The sequence below is a fragment of the Meles meles genome, chromosome 17 (assembly GCF_922984935.1).
Source record: "Meles meles chromosome 17, mMelMel3.1 paternal haplotype, whole genome shotgun sequence".
Classification (NCBI taxonomy): Eukaryota; Metazoa; Chordata; class Mammalia; order Carnivora; family Mustelidae; genus Meles; species Meles meles.
Genome location: NC_060082.1, coordinates 6,920,780 through 6,943,923, shown reverse-complemented (window position 1 = coordinate 6,943,923; position 23,144 = coordinate 6,920,780). Strand labels below are relative to the sequence as shown.

At 41.7% G+C, this 23,144-nt stretch overlaps 1 protein-coding gene across 3 annotated transcripts in view; it reads right to left on the bottom strand.

Moving 5' to 3' along the window:
- DDR2 (discoidin domain receptor tyrosine kinase 2) overlaps positions 1-23,144 on the bottom strand; it is a 149,884-nt gene that overhangs the window by 10,343 nt on the left and 116,397 nt on the right. For all 3 annotated transcript variants that reach the window (XM_045982920.1, XM_045982921.1, XM_045982919.1), the window contains 11 exons: positions 22,400-22,502; positions 20,726-20,957; positions 20,270-20,417; positions 19,766-19,871; positions 15,642-15,825; positions 11,839-12,082; positions 8,380-8,442; positions 7,477-7,607; positions 4,765-4,975; positions 3,106-3,329; positions 1,757-1,884 (listed from right to left, as the gene is read on the bottom strand). In XM_045982920.1, the coding sequence (XP_045838876.1) occupies positions 1,757-1,884; positions 3,106-3,329; positions 4,765-4,975; positions 7,477-7,607; positions 8,380-8,442; positions 11,839-12,082; positions 15,642-15,825; positions 19,766-19,871; positions 20,270-20,417; positions 20,726-20,957; positions 22,400-22,502 (1,774 nt within the window). The remainder of the gene's footprint in view (positions 1-1,756; positions 1,885-3,105; positions 3,330-4,764; positions 4,976-7,476; positions 7,608-8,379; positions 8,443-11,838; positions 12,083-15,641; positions 15,826-19,765; positions 19,872-20,269; positions 20,418-20,725; positions 20,958-22,399; positions 22,503-23,144) is intronic.

Here is a 23,144-nt window from a genome sequence, read left to right as displayed (position 1 = left end):
GTCAGATAGAGATCACAAGTAGGCAGAGGCAGGCAGAGAGAAAGTAGGAAGCAGACTCCCTGCTGAGCAGAGAGCCTGATGTGGGGCTCGATCCCAGGACCCTGGGATCAGGACCTGAGCCAAAGGCAAAGGCTTTAGCCCACCCACTGAGCCACCCAGGGGTCCCTTATCTGGTGCATCTTTATTTTTCTCATACTGACTGTTCATAGTACAGGACATACGAGCAGTCCATCACAATACACTCTGAAACAGTCTGTTCAAAGCAGAGCTTTTCAAAGCTCACGGTGGTGATGTGGAGTCATTTCAAAAACAGTACTCACTTGGCCAAGACTGGAGCCATTTGAGTACCTAGTGACCACTCCCTTGAGTGAAAAAATGGGCTCTCACCTTCCCAGGAACAATATTTGTAAGTAAGACCACTAGCCTTCATTCTTAAAACTATCAGAGCAGATCAGTTAGTAATCTGCTGTGAGTTTTCTAGCAACCCTGAACTGGGAGTCATACTGTATCAATATAAAACCCTTGAAATCAATGCATTCCTGATGTGACATGCCCCCTCTTTCATTCCCCCCTCTACCCAAAATCAGGGAATTCCACAGTTTGGGGAGCCCAGAGTCTAGGTCATCCTTCATGGCTAAATTGCAGTAGGCATCGGTGAAGGGACACCAAACCTCACCAACCAAAACAATGGGCAAAGGCTTTGTTATATCCTATGTTTTTTCTTCTTCCCACTCTCTCCAGTTGTGTGCCAAGGTTAATATTAAGAATATTCCTCCTCTCTAAAGGACTCAGAGGATGTCATTTTTCATGCATACTAATGTCTTTAAGATTGAGGTTCTCACAGTTAAAATTCCAGTTCTGTTCTCTCACCTTTCTTCCTTCTTCATTCCACATCCTGTCCACTGCAAGACCATGGAAACTCTATCACCATTCTTGGAATTTCCAATAATTTGGGGAAGAGGGATAATAAGCTTTCTCTCACTCTGACTATCAGTGAGACAAATCAAGTCAACACAAATGGGGAAATACATACATTACCCAGATGTGCAAACTTCTCTGAGACAGAGACACCCAGCTTTCAACCAGCATGCCTCTCGGGGTGAGGCATAACATTACTGTAATGGAAAGGCTGTCAGACCACGGAGTGTGGCTGGAAACTGCAATTTATGTAGTAAAGGATCCAAGAGACTATTAGCCAGTTTGGGATGCTGCTAAAGGACTGTAGGATCCTTTTGCTTTGAGGTCCATGGATACTTTGTCAAGTAGAGGTAGCTTCTCATTTGACGGGTTGCTGGACACAGTAGAAAAGGAGCATAAAAGAGAAAAAAGAGGAATAAGAAAGTAAATAGAGATGCGAATAAAGGAGAACAGAGGAGACTTAGCAAGAAAGTCGTGTGTGAACGCGGAAGTCGGCCAGGAGGTGGTAATGACATTCAGCAGCACGTCTGTGCGTCAGGGTCAAAGGAGCACATATTCAGGCTGTTGTGTGTATTGGGAAGTACAGCTCTGCGCAAAGGGAGTTTGGAAGTCAACATGTAGCTAATTCAATGGAAAGCGGACATCTGCGTTTGCCAGAGATCGAGAAGACAGATGAGGACTGCAGGCCCATCAGAAAACGAGAGCACAAGAGTGAAAGGTGAGTCAGCTCACAGACCTTCCTATCTCAAAAGAAAAAAGTTGCTCAAAGGTTTCCAGGACTGTTCCCAATCCTGAAGGTGAAATACATAAAGGAAAATTCAAAATGCAGACCACAGACCTGGCATTCTTGTTGGCATCTGCTCGGAGCATTTTCACGGCCACCAGGACAGGCTGGTTGGCACTGACATCTAGGGCAAAATCTTTGTCTTTGAATTTTTCCATGCCCTCCACTTCACAGAGATGAACCTAGACAAAAGTCATCTAGTCTCAGCGTCATCGTTTCTCCCGAAGATGGCTCTGTACTCTCGCTGGGCATTTTGGGGAGATAAGCTAACTCTTACAACTCAAGCAAAATCATCAAAGACTGTTAAGATATGTATAACATACCTTTACTTCAAATAGCCGGGACACACGGGTAAAACCCAGCTAATATGACACATTACTATTTTATAAAAGATATATACGTTGATTGGAACATTAAATATGTGAACGAATCTACAACATAGCATTTTATTCCAGTAGAGTCCACTATAAAATGTTGCTCGGCATAAATGCTCCCATTTTGATTCAAGGAAGTTTAGTTACTGGTTCATACGAAACAGATGGCAATTTCTTCTCTAAGGTAGTCCTTTTAGTGTGGCGTTAGGACTACAAGTAACCCCTACGTATGAAGAACAGAATAATGAGCATGTGTTTTCAACCCCGGGGACAGAATGACATCACGAAAAGATGCCATGAACCCTTCCACCAACACCAAACCCATGCAAGGGCAAAGTGTGCCACCCACACTGAAAACCGAGAACATGCTCTTCTATTTCATCTGGAGTTCAGATGGCACCGTTGAAGGGCTCCCGTTGCCACTTAAATCATGGCTTTGGATTCTCAGAAGGTTCACGTGACTGACATAAGAGTACAAAGTCACTATGACATGCATCGCTCGGAGGGTGACCAGGAAGAGTGCTCCTCCTTATCTCAATTGGCAATTCATCCCCTCGTGGCTGAGTCTGGGACTCAAGTCAGGGGCGAGGTTGTTTTTGACCACTTTACACGTAACTCTCATGGAAAGGAGGAAAACAAAGTGGCTATCAAGTAGCAGGATGTTCTTGGACAGTTTATCAAAGATGATCACATCTTACAGGTCCCCACCCTCTCTGTAACCTATTGTAAAAAAAAAAAATTGAAAATACTGAGTGTTTTTCACGATATCTAGCAAGTCTAGTGACTTGCTGGCTTTAAAAACTCCTATACAGAAATCAGAAGACCCAGGAAACTTTGTGAGTTCTTTCACAAGAGTGAGGTGGCCCCGGTCCCAGCCTTCTAGAGGACAAGGCAAGGACAGATGACAGAAGGAGACATTCTGGTAGAAATCCACTTTGGAAGGAGTACTTCTGCTCTCCTGGCATTTTTATTCAATGACTATCTTTGGAATACCAAGAACTGGAGACCCCACGAGGAGATTCAACTCACCTCCCCGAACTGGCCTTCTCCCAGCTTCTCCTTGAATGTCAGGAGTTTCCTGGGGAACTCTTCCACGGCCACATCTTTCCCTGAAAGCAGGTCCATGGTGACAGCAGGCACTGAGTAGGTGTTGCCTCCGGTCACCCCCTGCAGGTTCACGATGTCAGCCTCTGCGTAGTGGGGTGCCCCCTCCGGCCCGCTGGGCTGGGCCGGCTTCACAACACCACTGCAGCCTGGGAAGACACCCACAGTGAGTCCGACTCCAAGGGGCATCTTTGGAGATCCTTCCAGGAAGAAAATCTGAGAGGAAGGCTAGGACATGCCCCGAAGACAGCCTACGCTACTCCACGCCATTCTCACTCAGAGAAGGGTTCCCCTAGAGACTCTTTCTTGTGGCCATCACAATGTGGAACATCATTTTCTCTCTTCTTCTCAAACTATGTGATCATTAACAACCTCCTTGACTAATTTGAGGGGATTGTGGTGAAACTAGAGGACAGTTCGTGTTACACAAGGGCAGGAGTATTAAAGTTGGAAGACTTCACCACATGTTTCTTTAAGACACTATCACTGGTTTAATAACCTATTTTAGGAATTAGAACTTTCTGACGATCTAGATTAAAGCACACTCTTCCTTATAAAAAATTAAAATACGAGGGGGGAGATGTTTTAAGACTTTAGAAAACAGGTAAGTTAGTTTAGTCCAGCCTAAAATAAATTAGTTTATTCTTGCTATCTCTGTTACAAATTAGTTTATTCTTGCTATCTTGCTATCACTGTACAATTCCCTGAGTTCAATGTGCTCCTTCAATTCAATGTTTGCTATCCACTGAGCCATGGATACATGTGAGCTTCCTCACTTCCTTTGAAAAGACCCCTTGGAAAGCTTATGCACTCCCAGTCAGTCCTGTCTGCTCCTCCATCTGGCTCTCCCCTGAACACAAGTTCTTCTACTGACTTGCATCACTCTTCAGTTGCTGACCTTCTGGAAAAGCTGCTCTGAGCCTCAGTGATGACCCCAGAATCCCTTCTGATGTCATTCTGCGGCACGTAAAAAAAAAAAAAGAAAATCACTGGGTGTGAATCAGTTGGCCCTGTTTTACCAAAGCAGTACTTTTCCTGAAGAAAGGCAAGAAATATCTGCTGTCGTAAGAGATCTTGTATTAGTCAAATAAATTTCCACCAAAGAGAAATAAACAAAAATTAGATAAACTCTTGAGGGTCAGAAAATTGGGAATTCCAGGATGTCTTTAGCTTTGTTAGTTTATTTTCTCCAGGTGAAATGATGGTCCTGAATCTACCGATAATTGGGTGAGTGGCCTATCTGGGCCTCCTCAGCTTCTTCCTATGGACAATGAGGATACCAGACTAGCTGGACTGCTTAGGTTCTTCTGGCATTAACACTTTAGTGACACCCTTTATTTATTTTCTTTCTCTTCTGACCTGAGAGTCCCTTTAAACACAGACTATGTGATGAAACACCTCAGAGGCACTCAGATTGGGGTAGGAGCAATGGCAGATCAATCTAGAAAGAGAGTGTGGACTTCTCAGGGAAACGTGGACTGCTCTTGACAAAAAACAGATTTGGTTGAGTGGGAGTCAAGTGTCACACCTCCATAATGCCTGTCAAGACATCTTCCTCATTCTCTGCCATGGTATCATCCTCACCTGACTCTTCCTCCCCTGGAGCAAACTCTGGAAGTTTTCGTATCAACCTCGATGGCTCCTGGTAGTCAGGGCGAAGGGGAAAGATGCGATCATAAGTGGAATTGGACTCCTGCTCACTTGGCGATGAGGAGCGGTTGTTGTTGAACATGCTGGACTCGCTGGGCAGGGAGAGGCTGACTGTCATTTCATCATCCAGCATCCTCCGGGAAGCCTGAACAGGAAGGATGGAGAAGGCATATTGGCACAAAGGGGATGGGGCTTCCTCCTCTTCTGAGACCCAGGTTTTCCACTCAGGTGGAATTCCTCTCTATTACTCTTCAACTCAGCAAGCATCGCAAATGACGTGGTGTAGTCTGGCTCCCCAAATGCCTGGGTCATAGAAACTTAGAATAATCCTTCATTGATTGCTTCAAGGCAGAAATTGACTCCCCTAACTTCCATGTTGTCAATATTCATTAACTTTTATCGAAGCATTTATAAGCATTATTTACCTGACACTATGAGAACCTATCAGTTACCAATGAAAGATCTTCTCAATCTTGCAGAGTTTTCGACATTCTATTAAATAATGGGTTTTTGCAGACTTATCCCTTAATTGGTTTGATCTTGTGTAGACACATTAAAATGCTCATTCATTCAATAAATTCACTGTTACACGATGGATCAATAGTCTGGCACTGCAGGTTAGGGTAATATGCCCTCGATCCAGCATTTTTACTAAGCAAAATAAAATGGCTATAAAAATGGGAAAGGAAATCCCTGGAGATATTGAGGTGAATTATACCTAATAAAGGAAGAAAAAGAATAAAATAACAAATTGTTTTGGCATCCTATCCAATGTGACGTACCTGCTCCTTCCAAAGGAAAATGCCAGAATCTGAATACATGTGACTATTTGGATTTGAACATGTAAAATATCCCACTCCAACAAACACACTTTGAATGCTCAGTGGAGAGACCTAGATATCTGCTTTGTTCCCTGGACTGAAAAGTCCTTTGTTGCAGTAACACCCCCAATACTGAGCATGGAACCCAGCACATTGTAGGTACTCAGTAAATATGGGTTAACTCTCGCAAAGGGAAAATGTTAAGGACACTACCAAAAGGATCCTACAAATATTGATTACTCTAAAGCTATTTTGAGTAATGTTTCTTGAAATATATACATATGCTTAAGGGTTTTACACACACACACACACACATACACACACACACACACACATACACACACACACACACATCTGTCCCCAGGAAAAAAATCTCGTGTCATTCCAGAACATCTGGAGTTTTATTACTAGAATATGCAGGGTAGAAAGAATTTCTTGAAGGACCAAGTTAAATATTTCAAGGCAAAATTTTTGCCCTCCCTTTTACTTGAAGGGTCTCCAATCCAACACTCCTCTTCCAGCCCATGGACATATTCCAATCAGACTCTGAAGAAAGACCCAGAGAAGTATGGCAAATTCTGGCTCCAATGAAGAGAAAAACAGTTCATAGAATATAGAACACAGATTCCCTCTTCCCAGTTAAAATGGAGTCATAACAAGATACTCAGTAAGACACTCATCAGCTTCAAGCCATCCCATGAACCTTCAGTCCACCAGCTTCTACTACCACCAGCACTCTTCATTGTCCCTCACCCTGAATTTAGACACCCAGTGTGCTCCAGCATTCTAGACGAAAGGTTTTGAACAGCCTCACAGTTCAGAGCTTCTAAAACCTCTCAGTCCCACATCCATTTGAACTCATTGATCAGTGCAGATCTCCATAGTCAACTCTAGAAACACTCAACCATCAGCAGACCCCAAGAGCATCAGATACTTAGCAGAAGTGCCCAGAGAATTGTTATCTAGCTTAAGAAGCCAAGAAAAGTCAAACATATTCTATCTTCGGTGGAATAGATATATATTGGAATGAAAAAAGTTTACAAATTTCAAGACCGACAATTGGAATGAGCATAGAAAATAGGATATCAGTTGTATGACCTTGCGCAAATGACATTTTCTTAACAGAAAAAGCATTAAATACAACCACTGGGCCCAGCTCACTGTTATTCAATGAGGTCCAAGTAAAATAATACATGCGAAAAAAGGCCTTGCAGATTGTCAAATGTTAGACAAATGTGTAAATATTATTCAGATAAGTTAGACTGAACAAAGAAAATCTGAGGAGGGGCCCAGAAGGATGCATAATCATAACTCCAAATACATAAAGAAGTAGAAATAGGACTATGAAAAAGTTTGCTTGGATATTAATGAGGTTGAATGTTTTTCTGTGCGCGTGCACACACCCACACCCCCCCACACACACGCAAACAGTAGCAGAAGAGAAGGAACAGCATTATCAGATATGGACGAGTTGTGCATCTGTTAATTTTTTCAAAAAATACAGATGTATGCACTCCCCTCCAAACCCAGTGGATCAAAACCTTCAAGCGAGATGTTTGAGTTGAGATTCAATGGATTAGGAATAGTTTTCTGAGTTTTCTAGGGAGCTTCCAAAATCCCCATTCAACATGAGAAAATGGACTTAGCTTATTCTTTTCTGACTCCCTTTCGTACCAAGCTTCACCACTCCCATGCTTCTTGGTGGCCTCAGTTAACACTCTAAGTATTTACAAGGTCTTATATTTGCCTTTTCCTCCTTGGGTAACAGAGGCTTAGGCAAGGGTAGAGCAGCTTCCTATACCATGACTGTTCTGCACTTCCTCACCTTCTCCAGCATTTTCTGCCAGAACTGCCTCCAGAGGATGATGACAATGATGGCCAAGAGGATGAAGATGATGGCCACCAAGCAGCCAATCAGGATCCGTGTGTTGCTGTCATCGACTTTAAGCATTGGATCTGTGACCAGGAAGAGAAAGATGGAGAACACCATCATCTCTTGGGGCAAGGAAAGCATGACAGACTGAACTAGAGACAGAAAGGTAGAACATTTTCCTTCCAAGATAATTCCACAAGATGCCACCTTAATACTTCTGCTTAGTTTCAGTCTTGCTACTCTTGCATGACTTTGCTCCTCCATTGTTCATGCCTCCTTCTCCTCATGTATTAGACTGGATAATGGAGAGGTTTTCCATTCATCCCCAAATTTTGTTCCTTTATTACCACAGCCTAGGTCTACTGGCTCACAATCACACCTCATGAAAAATAGGTGAGGAGTCTCCTTTGGAGACACTTAATCTTATGTGTTTCCCAGATTGCAGACTCATATGCCCAGTGACCATGTGAAGTACAGGGTATACTTCTGCATATATCTCCAATTAAAGAGACTACCATTTCGTTTAATGGGCTTCCATCCACTCATTGATATCCCCACTATGGCTCTTACCTAGAAATATCCCTTTCCCTGTTTCCATTCTAAGCTACTTAAATTCCATGAAACAATTGGAACAACTCCAGACTCTGCTTTAGCTGAAGAATCACATGAGCCAGCAGTGAGGAGAGTGAGTTTGGGCTGTTTACTTTGGAGCCTACCTTTCCAGAACTACCCTTTATCCAAAGCCACCTGGTATAAAGCCTCCCACACAGTCGGGCCCTTGAAAAATCTCCACCCTTCTTCATCCTGTAGAAGGTCCCCTCAACTTTAACTTCTATAACTAGATATCACACATACCATAGGTTGTGGGTGCCACAGGTGAGGTGGGCAGGGCTCCAGAGTTGTTGTACATTGCAGCATCTGTTACAAAACAAGCAAGAGTCAGAGCTGGGGAGAAGACAACAAAGTATTGTTTTTTTCTGGTCGTAGATAGTGATCCAGAACACTGTGAAATCAATCTAGTGGGTTGCCATCAGCCTTTCTTAAAAATAAACTCATAGACTATTCTAAATACAAAAAAAAAAAAAATCACCATTCATCTAGACAGTAAGGGCAATTCTTCTTTTGTAAAGTGTTTGTTTAAATGATACAAGGTGTAATGGTATAAAGAAAGTTTAAGAAATGGTGGCTCAATGGGCTGTGTGACTACACATTAGCATAAAACATACACAGGAAGTCAGACCTGTAAAATGGAGAGAACATGATGGGTATGCAGGCATGGGACAGACATAGTGCTAAGAGGTTCTTTCCTTCAAGGAAATTAAGTTGTTTTCACTATGCTCATTGACCCAGCCCTTTAATTTATAAACCAAGACTTCATCCTTATAGGTAGATTATTGATACTGGAGTGTCCTTTACTGTGATGTTCTAAAACTGGACCCCCAAAAATGTATTTGCTAGATTGACGTTGGCAAATTTTACCCTTTGATTTGTGTAACCAAGGAGGTCAAGAATTAGAATATGCATTTCCCTTTAAGACGCATGTTCTCCATAAGTCCTAGTTTTTCTTCTTCTTAGAACTAAGTTATGCAGATTGGGAGGTAGCTGACATCTACATGTAATTTTTCTGTGTTGGGTCCTCAGGCTCCAGTGGAAATGAACATTATCATGACATCAGATTTAAAACTCAAGAGATCCAAGGAGTCAAAAACTGTAGTCCATAGTGGCAATTGGATATAACAAGGTAAGTATACTAATTACTCTGCCAAGGGAATAGGATCCCTGAGGCTGGATGAGAATCTGTGGTCTTCTAGTTAACACAATGTAATGACACTGATTTTGAACATCTAAATCTCTGATCTTAATAAATACACCATATAAAATAATCAAACTACTATTCTTAAATTAAGTCTTTATAACAGAAGACACTGAGGCACCAAACATGTTTTTCTAAACAGATGTTCTGTTTCCTTATCAGGATATCTTATGAGCAAACCATATTGAAATTTTCTTCTTTTAGAAATTAAATCAGGGGCGCCTGGGTGGCTCAGTCAGTTAAGCAGATGACTCTTGATTTCAGCTCAGGTCATAACCTCAGGGTCAGGGATCGAGCACCATGTTGGGCTCCACACTGAGCATGGAGTCTGCTTGTTTCCTACCCTCTGCTCATCTTCCTCTCTCTCTCATAAATAAAAAAACAGATATAGAAATAAAAATTTAAAAAATAAAAGTGAAATCAGAAAACATGGGGTCTTCTGCTTTATCTTTTATTAGTCTCTTTTGCCTTATTTTTCACCTATACTTTAGCCCAGGTCCAGTGCAAGGCTCACTCGTTTGATTGTGAAAAAGCCACTCTCTATTGACCTCTTTCTTTTTTTTTTAAGATTTTATTTATTTATTTGACAGCGATCACAAGGAGGCAGAGAGGCAAGCAGAGAGAGAGAGGGAAGCAGGCTCCCTGCTGAGCAGAGAGCTCGATGCGGGACTCGATCCCAAGACCCTGAGATCATGACCTGAGCCGAAGGCAGCAGCTCAACCCACTGAGCCACCCAGGTGCCCCTATTGACCTCTTTCTTGATCACTTATTATTGGTATCACTTTGAGCATCTTTCGAAAAATTATTGTGTGGATTTTGTACCCCATCTACACTGCAGTGGTATAGACAATGCCCTAAATGCCTTTTAACTTTTCAGCACTCAGTATAACCCTTACTACCCAATTTGTGGTCTCTAAGCACCATTCCCCACTAAAAGGAACCACGACTTCTTAAGGAAATGGTTGGCTTCATATCTGGAACACAAACATTCAAAAAGAACTTGGGTAATTTTGTTCTTCCAAAAAATAAAATCTTCATCAAAAGCTTATAGGATCAGATCCAAAGAACACAGAGCCAGCTTAAAGGTGTGTGTTCTGAGCAAATGTAAGACAGTGTGAGCACCAGAAAGAACTAATAATTGCAATTGATTAAACATATGGAATTTATTTTTTTCAAAAAAGCAATGAGTCCATAATGATATTAAAAAGCAAAACAAGTATGAAAAACAAACACACAAAAAAACTCATTAGACATTACTGAAGGTTGCTAGGGCATCAACTCTGAAAACTGATGAAGAGAAAAAATTTAATCATGTATCCTGCCCTTCCGATGCGAACTGTATCTCAGAGTAAACAAGTGCATGAGGAACAGTTCTACTAGTCAGAAGAAATTCAGCTGATAAATGCAGGAGGAAAGCAAGAACTAGAAAATCACTATTTAGCAAGCCCTAATAAAATAAATAACTCAAGCAGTGGTCACCAGTTTGTGGTAATAACCTGAGCCCAGAAATCAATCTTAGCATCACAAAAGGTGAGAGGATATAACACTACATCCCCATGATGAGGTTCAACAGCATTATCTAAGATGATGTTCAAAGGACACAGCTAAATTAAGTATGCTAAAAAAATTTTTAAAAAGGACATAGCATTATCTATTAAAATTCTTTACAAAAATAAATATTGAACTTGAATCAAATTAGCATGTAGATATAACTGCCCATCTACAGGAATGACAAAAGATACAAGCTCTAGAAAATGACATCACAAAAAGCAATCAGCCAAACCAGAACAGATTGGTTTTTTTAAAAGGACTGTTTTATATTAAAAGAGACACTTAGGAATATAATAAAGGAAATCCCCCAAGAGGGCCTTATTTGGAACTGAATTTGATCAAGCCAACTCTTTGGATATTAGACAATCAGGGATACTTGAACGTGGACAGCCTATTAGATAATATTAAGGAATTAATTATTAATAAAAGTTGTTAGATGTAATATTGCTTTATGCTTGCAAGGCATGATGCTTATAAAGAAGATGTTATTTTCTTAGATATATTCTCAGATTTTCAGTAATGAACTCAAATAATGTCTCAAATTTGCTTAAAATACTATAGTGAAAATGGAGAATAATGAAAGACTGTCACAACATCGGTGGTTGGTAAGGCTGAGAGTGGTTGGTAAGGCTCATTGTTCTCTACGTTTGTGTATATTTGGAAATTTTCATTTAAATATTTTAATAGTGTGCTTCCCCTTAACTGGCTTAATTTATACAGTTTTAACTCATTGTGCTCTGTTTTCATCCTTTAATTTACATGCCTTTTAAATAAATATATGAGAGCCCAGTAAATATTCTAGTCATTCAGATTTCTCTATCCATGAGTGAGAAGCTGCCCTGCAACCCTCTTCCTCAGACACCCACCCACTGAGCAGCTCCAGGGTGCACTTGCCTCCTTCACCACGCCACCCCACTCCCACCTCCGCAGGAGGCCCCCCAGCTCCCAACCTGATTGGAAGGTGATCTCACTGAACATCATCCACGTATCAGCAAAATGGTATTGGCACTTGATGGCGCTGGCCATGCGGTGGTGGAGGGGCACCGTGACGAACCGAGCACTGGGGTTGACGTCGTCCAGGACGAGGGGGAAGGACACAGCATTCGGTTCCCACTCGTTGGCCTCTGAGCGGAAGTAACACTGCACCTCCTTAAAAATCTTCACACCTTTGGCAAACATGTTGTTGCAGTGGACCTGGCAGAGAAGGAGGCATGTGAGGGACAGGCTGACACCAACAAGTGGTGCAGGGACACGGGGCAACCTAACCTGGTAAAATCCTCCATCTGCCTGTTTCTCTGAGCTCTGCTCTTGGTGACTAGCTCTGCAGTCTCTTGGACTTGCCCTTCCATCCTCTTCACAGCAGCTGTGAGATCTTGGTTTGGCCCCCTAAAAACGGTGTGGCTTCCCCAGTCACCTCTCTGCAACTATGTGCCCCCAGCCACCTCATTTCTTGTCACCTCACCTGTTAAGTGATGGTCAGACCAGCATCCTCTCAGGGGCCTTCCTTGCCCTTAACACTCCCAAGTCTCTAACCCTCCCTAACACTTACTGGCTGTTCACTCAGAAACAAGCTGTTCTGAACTGAGGTAAGAGGACACCCTCCATCTTCCTTCCTCCCAGGTACATTCTAAACCAGTCCACTCCTTCCAACAGGTTTAACTGAGAAACCTGAAATAATACACATTCCAAAAATGATTTCATCTTTCTCTTTAAAAATCTCACGTCAAGGGCCATGTATTCGCATTTTTCTGCCAGAGACACAAGACTTAATGATCTGTCTTGATGAAGTTCGTCTAGGTAATGCCATTCTAATGAGGACATGGAGTCTTTCTCAGGGATGTTTTCTGAGATGAGAAAAGAAGGTCTTACAGAAAGTAGCTTGCATTCTCTTCCCCACTGCCCTGACACTTTGACCAGGATATTTGTATGGCTTGTAAAAGGGTAATAAGAAACAAAGATCCCACAACAGTTCCTCTGGAGCACCTTGGTGTGCTCAACATCCTTCAGAAATGGAATGTGCATATTTGTAACTAGGTCAGGTCCCTCGTGGTTGTTCACTGACATTTCCTCTGGCTCAATTGTACGTGGAAAATGGAGCTGTGCTGTTCTCTAGCCCCTGAATTAAAAGACTTCATAGGCTGGAAGTGTCTCATTGCCATTCTGGGAAGATATTTGCTATTTGCATTTTAATGTCTTGCTGAGGCCCTGCCTTGTAAACCTTTGATTGTCTTTGATACCCTCCTCTGTATTCTGGAGGGCACCTACAGGATTACCATTCAGAATTTATGTTTAGCTAAAGAAACAGCAGTAATGATCGTAGAAATGTTATGACTGAAGAAATGAGCAGAGATACTCTGAAAGAATAGAATAAAATCATCTACTCTGACTCTCTATTTCTTAATGAGCTAGTTCTCAGGTAGGTATGACCTGCCCATGGCCAATCAACAACAGAATGGAGTCTAGAACCTTAGATTCCTAGTCCAGTGCCCTCACCAATACCACGCCACACAGAAATGGGACACGTTGCCTTGACTTCTCCATTTGGATTCCCCTGTAAATGTTTTAATGATGAAAACATCTGTTATTATCTTCCTTGGGATGAATTAGCTGTTCCAGTTTACTGAGCATAAGTCAATGGAGCAAGGCTAAGAAAAAAAAATCTAAAAAAATACCATCTACAGCTTCAATAGATTTTTCAGATTTTTTTGCAATCTGCAAAGTGTTGGATAAGTAGCCTGTGGGGGAGGTAATAATCTCTCCTACAGATGTTTTGGGAATTCTCCTGGAATGCAAATAAATAGTATAGAATTTAATTCCCCTGTGGACTTAACACATTTATTTAATAAATACAATACATTTTAAAAGGACAGTAATATATTTCAATAGAATATTTTGACTATATTTAAGGGGCAGGGGAATGACAGTAATTTGCCTGAAACCAATAACTACTTTCTAGAAGATGTTAGTGAACTGTAAGTCATTTTTTATATTTTATTTGTCTCAGAAAAATTAAAATACACTACAGAATTGTTTGGCCTTGAGAGGACAGACTCTAAGGTAGAGAAGATTCTGGTACCTGCTTAGTGCCGAATATGCTTTTGAATAATTCTGACCTGTGATAAACTAATTAGACAGGAGCTACAGGGGACTCAGGGAGATCAAGGTCTACTGACTAAATATTAAAACTTTGTGGAGAGGTTAAAATACATTTTATTATTTGTGAGACTAAAAATTACCCCAGTGGTGTATTTTTGTGAATTGGTACATTTGTTAATAGGTGCATGTGAGTATCTCACTACTGAGCAATAGAAATAAATTTTCCCTGGAGGTAGATATTTGGCACTATGAGTATTCCCCTCCCCCCTCCAGAAAATCCTGTGAAGGATAAGTGTTAGACACACAACTGCACACACTTACATTTTCACAACTGCCAAGAAGCCGTCCTTGAACAATATAAGGGCAATATAAGGGCAGGTGGGCCTGTGTTGATCCTTCTGTTCTCAACCTAAATGTTTGCTCATTTAACTAATAGCTATTAATCCAGTTAGGAGATATTTTCACATTAACATATGAGGATAATATAACAGACATGGATTTCCTCTTTGACTCCAAGTTTGTGCCAAGAATAACAAATTTTAATGATAATAAAGATTTCCTTCTTCTGGGTCCTCATCTCATCCTACATATCTCCATTTGCAAATAAATGTGCCTTCCCCCCAATGAATGGCAAATCATCCCAAGAGGATTTAGACAGAGGCAGCATCACCAATCTGTTGGCCATTAATATTCTGTACCCACCTATGAAGAGGGAAAATAACAGATGAACAGGGATCCATGTGTGAGGTCAAATTCACGTGCCCACTCTCTTGGGCCTCATCCTGGTGTCCTCTCATGCTCCTCAATAAATCAGGAAGAGTTACACATGGACCACAAAAACTTTAAGGGTCTCCCTTACACTCAACAAAAGGACTTTCCACTGATAAGCCCCAGTTTTCCTCAAGCTTAGAGTTCCGGTTGGAGGAGCATGAAATCTGGTAGGACGACCAGACAGAAGATATGCTGTTGCAAGAGATAAGGAAACAAAGAACTCTGGAAACAGAGGAGTGTGGAGACTTCTGTCATGACTTCTCAGTGACCAGGGAATAGAAGAAACAGGGTAGGTGTGGAAAGTGATTTCAAAGACAAAATACAAAATACTCAATTCTTCCATTGAGAATTAGAGTGGCAATGAGCCATCCTTACTGATAAGCACATCCCTCAGGAGCATTGGGCAGGGCCACAAAATGATTTCCATGGGTTCTATTTACTTTTGCTTTCGTAAGCCCCTCCCTCCGTAAAAGATTAAAATTGTATTTTGAAATTGTGTCGTTGAAACAGATGAAAATTATGTTTCACCCTAAAAGCTCTTTTTTTCCCCCGACATTAAAAGAAGTTAAAACATTTCTATAGGCCTTCAAAGTATTGTAGGCTCTAGACTCTGGACCCACTGTGCCTAATGGTATGTAGACGTTGATGTTGGAACAATAACAGAAAACATTGAGAAATAGTGACCTAGTCTAACCCCCTTATTTACAAATGAAGCAAGAAGCCCAGAGATGAAGTGATTTGGAAATGCATGTAGCTCATTAGTGGGGAAATAACAATTTGAATCCAGTTCTGCTGACACCACCCAAGGTTCTTTCTAGCATGCCTTTTCACTACACCATTATCTTGGCTTCTTTGCACATGGTCCACCACACCTAACACCACTGACCTTCATGGTCGTGAAATTCCTGATTCGGTCAAATTCAAACATAATCTCGATGTAACCACTGGGAGCACTTTCATTCCTCCAGCCCACGTAGTCATAGCCTGGCCACACGTGGTATTCGTGGGTCTGAGTGAAGTCATCCAGGCCAGATACCCCATCTGTCAGCTGGCCCAACCCTTCAGTCATGCTGCTCAGGCCAGGGGAAGAGAAGGGAAAGGGAGAGAGGAACCTGGAATTAATTGCACGTTCATGGAAGAGCTTTTATACCCAGCTTCTTAACCCCGGGTTTTGTAAGAGTTGATTATCTTGGACGTTGAAGGATTATGAAAAATCCAGTATATTTATAGCATTGATGCATTTATCCTGCATCAATGGGGAACAAAGAATTTCATATAAATGAATTTTACAAAACACTTAATGCTTACTGCTTTAGTAACCAAGCTTTTAAACAATATTTTATCATTTTATAAGAAAAGCTTTCTATAATCTATTGCATCCTTACCTATTCTTGTAGACTGAATGTAATGTTTTTATATACTAACTCAGTATTATCAAATGCATTTGATTAATTAATCCATTAACAAGTAAATGAATGAATGGATGGATGGATGCATGGAATGAACACTACAGTACGTGGTAGCCCTTGACCATCACTCAATAAATAGTCCCAGAGCTTGCTGGAAATTTTTATGACTCTTCTTTGACTGTATGTTGTCATTTTTCAATTGATTCTGTGGAATCAATTCCACAGAAGCCAGTCATGCCCTCTTCTACCCCACATCCAACATCCCAATTTGATGTCAAACTAAAGGGGGGAAAAAGTCATCAATGCCAAACTTAAATACTAATTTATATGTAATTTTAATTAAATTGGTAGAATACAGATTCATAGAATAGAACACATGAATTACATGAGGGTTTCAGGCATTGGATTTAGTCTTGTTTTCTAGATTGGCTTGCTTTCCACTTCTGATTGTAAGGCTCTGCTTGATTGGTATGTGGGATGATTGTGTATTTAGGTTAATTTGGCTGTTATTTTTAGCTTTCTATTTCTATTTGGCCTTCTTTTTATGGAGAGACAGAGCAAGAACTCATCCACTGGGCCTTCACTCTCCTCATGCTCTGCATTGCAAGCTCAAACAATAAGTCAGGATTCTCTCAAATGAAGAGATTGTGATACTCACCCTCAAGCAATAATACATGTGCCCCTTGAGGTTATGTAAAAGTTATGGATTCACAAAAGAAAAATTGAGTGATTATGCCAGCCTTACAGATACACTTTTAAATTTATTTATTCATTGAAAAATGTTGGGCAAATTATAAAATTCGACTGGCCTTATCCACAGTGACCAGAGCCTGGATCTCCCTTCCAAGGATTTGTCATCTTTTTCTTCTCTCTACAGATCAGAAGGCTAGGAGAACATAAGTTTACTTGCAATAAATATATTTCCCATTGTCCCCATAATAATAAATCCCCATGAAACTTAAGAAAAGCAACACAAATGAAAAATTAATTTCTTTTAATCAAAATTAAATCAAATGGGGATGGGTAAGGAAAGAAACTTTCCTGGTTTACTTCATATCCTTTAGATTGTTAGAATTCCTACAACAAGCATGTATTACTTCTGTAATTTTTTTAGTTTAAAAAAGGTAACTTTTACTATTAAAACTATCTATTCCTGAGATTCTGAATCAGGTAGCTTACACCTCATCACCCAGGGACACTTCACAGAGATAACCTCACTATCTCAGTTAACAAGTAGAAAGTGATTTTGTTGAAATCTCTGCAGTTCCTCTTCACCTTTCCTGTTACCAGTGCCTTATTTATCCATTTGAATGTCCTGCCAGTCCCTTAAATTTATATCCCAAACTAAATCCATCACTACCCCTTTGTAAACTAAATCTTTCACCTAAGTTTCCCATTTCTGCCCATTATATTCTCTTTCACACTCAGTGGCTCAGTGAAAGTGCCTGGAACACCATATGTAGCAAAGTATGACTGTCGATGAATAAATGTCAACCCAAGGTTTCATCTACCTCTTTTCCTCACCCAACTGTCTCAAACTTAAATCCAATTGGATTGCAAATGGGCCCTATGTGAATGTCTCCTCCTCCCATTCCCAAGTCACCATTTTGGCCTTGGTCCTTCATTCTTTTCATTGGACAGAGTTCACAATTAGAAAATGTCCCCCATCACCTCCTCTTTTGACTTAAATCTAACTTTTGTGAGCTGCTTGATTAATCTGTTTAAAGCACAATTCCAATCTTGTCCTTATCCAGCTTTAAAATCTTTAATGACTTGTCCTGTCAATGGTTATATTTATGAAGAAAAAACAACTCCCCCTCCTCCTCTTCTTCCTGGCCCTGACATTCAAGTTTCTCCAAAATACGACATCATCTGCCCAGTCATGCTTCTCATCTACTATTTTGCTACATAAGTATCATTGATGGTTAACTAAATGATCTTTAGCAGACATTTCCCTAAACATGTGATTCTTTTGTTGCTATGCTATTCACTCTGCCTCAAATGCCATTTCAAGATTCTTTACCTGTGTAAGTTTTACCCATCCTTTGGGGCCCACTTAAGTTTCAGCTATTCCATCATATCTTTGCTGGTTTTCCAAATCAGATAAAGTTTACATGTATTTAGCACTTTACCTTTACAAAATGCTTTTCTTACACATTTTTATAACTTAAGCAAATAGAAATAACTATCATGACATGAATCTAGGTGTTTTCACTCCCAGTGCTGTGCTTTTCTGCCCTAGCTTCTTTCCTTTGAATCCCAGCACACTTATAATCTATCTCTTACTCCTATGCTTGTATCACAGTGATTTATATCCTGGATTAGTCTCCATTCCTAACTGGGAGCTTCTTTAAGGTAGGATCCAGGACTTCCTTATATTTTTGAATACCTACCAAGTCTGGCCAAATTTGTTGTAGGTAGCAAGAGTGGATTAGCAAAGATTTATTATCTAAAATGAATTCAGTTAATCTCAATTTCCTCTATACCTTGAGTAAATGCCAGTTGGGGAGTGGCTGAATGAAATGATGCCCAGACAGTTTAAGTGAATGGAGAACAACAGTGACTAAGCAGATGGAAAGGAAGTAGCTGGAAATCAAATACTGGGTGAGTCAGGTCTTCACTGAGGGGATGGCAGTTGCCGGGGCACTGCAGGGGGTGGGGGGGAGGCATGGGGAGCAGGAGTTTATTCTTCACACCTAAAACAATGGAAGTCCTGTAATCCCTCACTCCCCTTCCTGAGACTAATTTCTTCCTCTCTCAACCACTAGAAACCTCCATCCTCTAGTCTGGACTTAATCTCTCTTCCAGGTGCAATCTTTGCAGACAAAGACCAAGCTAAGAGAGAGAAAAGTGTCAAAGTGGACTAGAAGAAGAATGGCAAGGCTCAGAGCGAAGTGAGATAGGAGGAACATCTCTCACCCAACCCTATTACTGTGTCCGACTCCTCCACCATGGCCCTCCATAGGCCCATTTCAGGACTACACTGGCCCTTTTTGCTGCTCCCAGATCAAGCTTCTGCTATAGTCAGACCATTTCTGTCGTCAGCCTTGTTCCCTTTCCTCTGCACTTTTCTGTCCACCTCCTCTGCTCTAAATCATATCATCCTAGAAACTCTCCCTGTCTATCATAAACCTTACAAGTCTCCTTTTCATGACTTCCAAAGCATTTACATTTATGGGGTACAGTCTTCCTGAACTTCTTGACCTGTCCAATTTAGTATACTTATAACTTCAGTTCTTCTGGTCTTTCATCTCTATAAGTAGGCCATTATTTGTGTCAGATCATATGTCAGTCATATATATATATAATACATATATGTATATATATATATACCATACTTAGAACTATACCACAATTTCAGTTCTCACTTTGTGTAATTTATTGTTTCCCCTGTCTTCCCAGACTAGGACCTCAGTTCCTTGCAAATAAAGAGTCCCTATTTTACTTCATCTAAATTACCTCACAGTGCCTAATACAGGGTCTAAATAAGCACCAGTTGGTTGACCAGTTGATTAATTATTAATCCAAAACTATAATAAAATGCTATTCTCTTCTAGTGGCCACTTTTCCAATTTGATGACCAAAGTTTCCCAGAATTTACCTGTACCCAACAGCTCCATCATAGACAGAATCATTGAGGTAAATGATGGAGCCTCCAGGGAGTACGAACTGCTGTCCCGCCGGAGCACTGTAAGAGACCAAGCCATCTGCCAAGGAAACAGGTGTGTCAGTGCCTTAGGAAGGAGAGGCACCCACTGCTTAGACCAACTATCCCAGGGAGCTACACAAGACTTCAGGAGTGAAATCTTGTTCAGTGTGTCTGCACAGAACTCAATCTGGGCACAAAGGGAGCACTGCCAAGGAGAACTCCTCAGTGGCAGTCAGTGAAATGACTCAGATTGCATCATTTAATGTATAGAGCACCACATGTTGGTGAAGGAACAATGTCCTTTCTTGGCTCAAACCTAGAACAATCACTTCACTCCAGAGATGACTAATCCCATACCCTTCTGACTTGTTTGCCTTTATTTTCCAGGGGTTGGGGTTTTTAATAAGATCTATAAGCTCGCGCTCTCTCTCTCTCTCTCTCTCTCTGGAAACCTACCTAGCCAGACACAGCCATAGAGCTCCACCCGCATGCACACATTCATGGAGTGGTCAGTGACTGGAATGAAGCGGACAAATCTAGCCACGATGGGTGGCTCCAAGTCCTTTAGGAAAATGTCATAGGGGTTACTATTCCCATCCAGCACCTGAGGAGAGAGAAGAGAAAGAGGGGGAAGATGCTATGAGGTTATGCTGACTCTCCCTCATCAACCCTTTCAGGGACCCTCTCTTTTGAACTGAAGGAGCAGAATGTATCCTTTCAGTTTTCTCAGCAACCTTGATATTCCTCCTGGTCCTCCCACCTTGCCCTCCCTCATCCTCGGTCCCACATGGACAAGGGCATGCCAGGTCTGTGTGTGCACATACCTACAAGATAGCCTGTGTACTTCCTCTTCTAGCCTAAGTCAAAATATGGTCCTGGACATCTCAGGGTCTGGATGTCTCTTCTTCCTACCTGTTTCCCATGCCGGTTCCGCCAAGAGATCCAGCGAGTGCCATCCCGACTGTAATTGATCTTGTACATGGGGGCAAATTCAATGCCATGGCCCCCGGCATGGCGCCCTTGGGTCCCCACCAGAGTAATAAAGTGCAGGGTGTGCAAGTCAATCTGTAGGAACTCCTTCAGGTCATCGGGTTCCACTGGAATCTCAGGGCACCAGGCTCCATCCCCTTCTTCTGAGTCCAGCCTTGAGACACAGGGTTGGGGAGACAAAGAGAAACCATGAAACCAGAGTTGTTTACCAATCCACAGCAAGCAGCTGACCTATCCTGAGGGGAGAGAGAAGGCTGCAATCCCACTTTAAAAAAATTCTTCAGGTCTCCCCTCAAGCCTGACTGCCACCACCTGTGATCAGTCCCCTGGCCCTGGGGCACTATGAAACTGAGAGAGACACTTACCACCAGGGCCCAGAGGCCTTCAGATCAGATTTACTCTTTATTTCTCATCCTGATTTAAAGACCTCAAGGGAAATGAAACCCTTTCTACCCTATACTCCCCCATGAGTCATTTTACCATCCCCTTCCACTTTCAGTCCCAGCATAACAAGGGTGGCCCCTCCTTGCTTGGATATCAAGTTATAGGAAGGAGGAGGGAGGGATCATAAGATCCCCAGTGTGGGTTATGTAATGCAGTGGAATTTTAACCAATGGGATGGGCATGGCAGCCCAGCAAAAAGCCATGGGAACCCATGATGAGAGTGAGGGGCAGGAGTGTGTCAGGGGAGCAGTAAATAATCTGCTTTCATTTTATTACCTCCAAGCTGAGCTACCAGTGAACAAAATTGTGAAATCAGTATAAGGTTTATTTTGGGAGCCTTTTACCACTTTCCCTCTTCCCTAGAATGTCCCTTTTTCCACAGATGTTACCTACTTATCACTGTTCTCTTCCAACCCCACCAACCATCACTCTCATCTTTAACATACTAAGAAATTGTGGGAAGGTTTATTGAGGTTGCTTTTCTTACGGGTGATTCCACTTTAACAGAAATCAACACTTTACACCAAAAGAATTAGATTCCAGGAAGAAGAGGATTATGCCCTAATAAGCAGACTAGTTTTTGACAAGGGAGTTCATTGCTTTAGAGGAACCCTGCTATTAGGCCACTAGGAACCCACCACACTCTTTATGGATGAGGATGGTCCTTCTATGAGGTATCCTTAAGAGAAGGGAAGAATTTATTGGAGGCCTCATCATATGCTGAACGCCTTGATGTTTTGTACTGTGAATGATGTTTCACAGACACCCACTGAGAGCAGGACTGAGTCTCCTAGCTCCCAGTGTCCTATCTCATCTGCATCTTCCCCTACCTACCACTGTCACCAGCTTCCTGCTGTTGCTCACAGTGAGAAGGTGAGTATCGCAAATCCACTGCATATCAATGAACCCATCTGTTGTGGGTAGTGCTGTGCAAGGCCCTGTGACTGGGATGGGGATGGGGTTGCCAGACCAGCGCATGGCACCCAGCCCTGAATTCTCTTTCTGAAATCATCCAGAAGAGGACAGGCCCACTTGATGTTCTTCCCTCATGCCTCCCAGGTCCCATTAAATACCACCCTTCTTCCCCAGTCCCTTGAGTCAGAAAATGTACCCAACTCAGGATTTAGGCTTCCTTGGGGTATCCATCCTCACCTTCCATATTTGGCAGCTGTGGATTCTGACCACTGACTGGAAGCTGTGATGTCCTCATCTGGAATGTGGCCTCCTGACATGCCCAGAGGATAGCGGCATATGGCTAGACCAAGAGAAACCAAAGAAAAAAAGAGAGGAAATACGTTTCTTCTTATTTTTGAAGATCCCCTGCCCCTTGTAGGAATAACATAATAGATTACTGGACAGGGAAACAGGGAGCTTAAATTTTTCAAAGACTTTCTATGACCCCAGTTTGATTACCCTGACTCTCTCAGCCTTTTCTCCCTGACACTGCCTCCAAACATATTAGCATCCAATCCGTTGAGCACTGACCTTCAGCCACACCTATCTTTTGGTCCAAAATCTGACAAGTAATGTAACATAATTCAGTATGCTGATTTATCCTTTTATTTGGCAATAAGCCCATACCCCCCCCCCCATTTCCCTATTAGAAGATGTGCACTTCTAACCAGTTTCCCAACTATGCTGAATCATCTTCACAGTCACCAGGTACCACTTGTGATCCAAAGCCTTCTTTTTTCTAGGTAGCTGACTGCACGAAATTATGGTGCAAAGCCAACAAACTCTCCTATGAAGGGACTGAACACACAGCTTTGGCCCTCATCAGCACCATGTTTTGGCCTCCAGCTAAAAATAATAACCTCTGGAGAGAGACTTCTACCTTCAGCCAAGACAGAGTAACAGGAACCAGACTTAATCTCCTGGGTGAAACAATCAAAAAAAT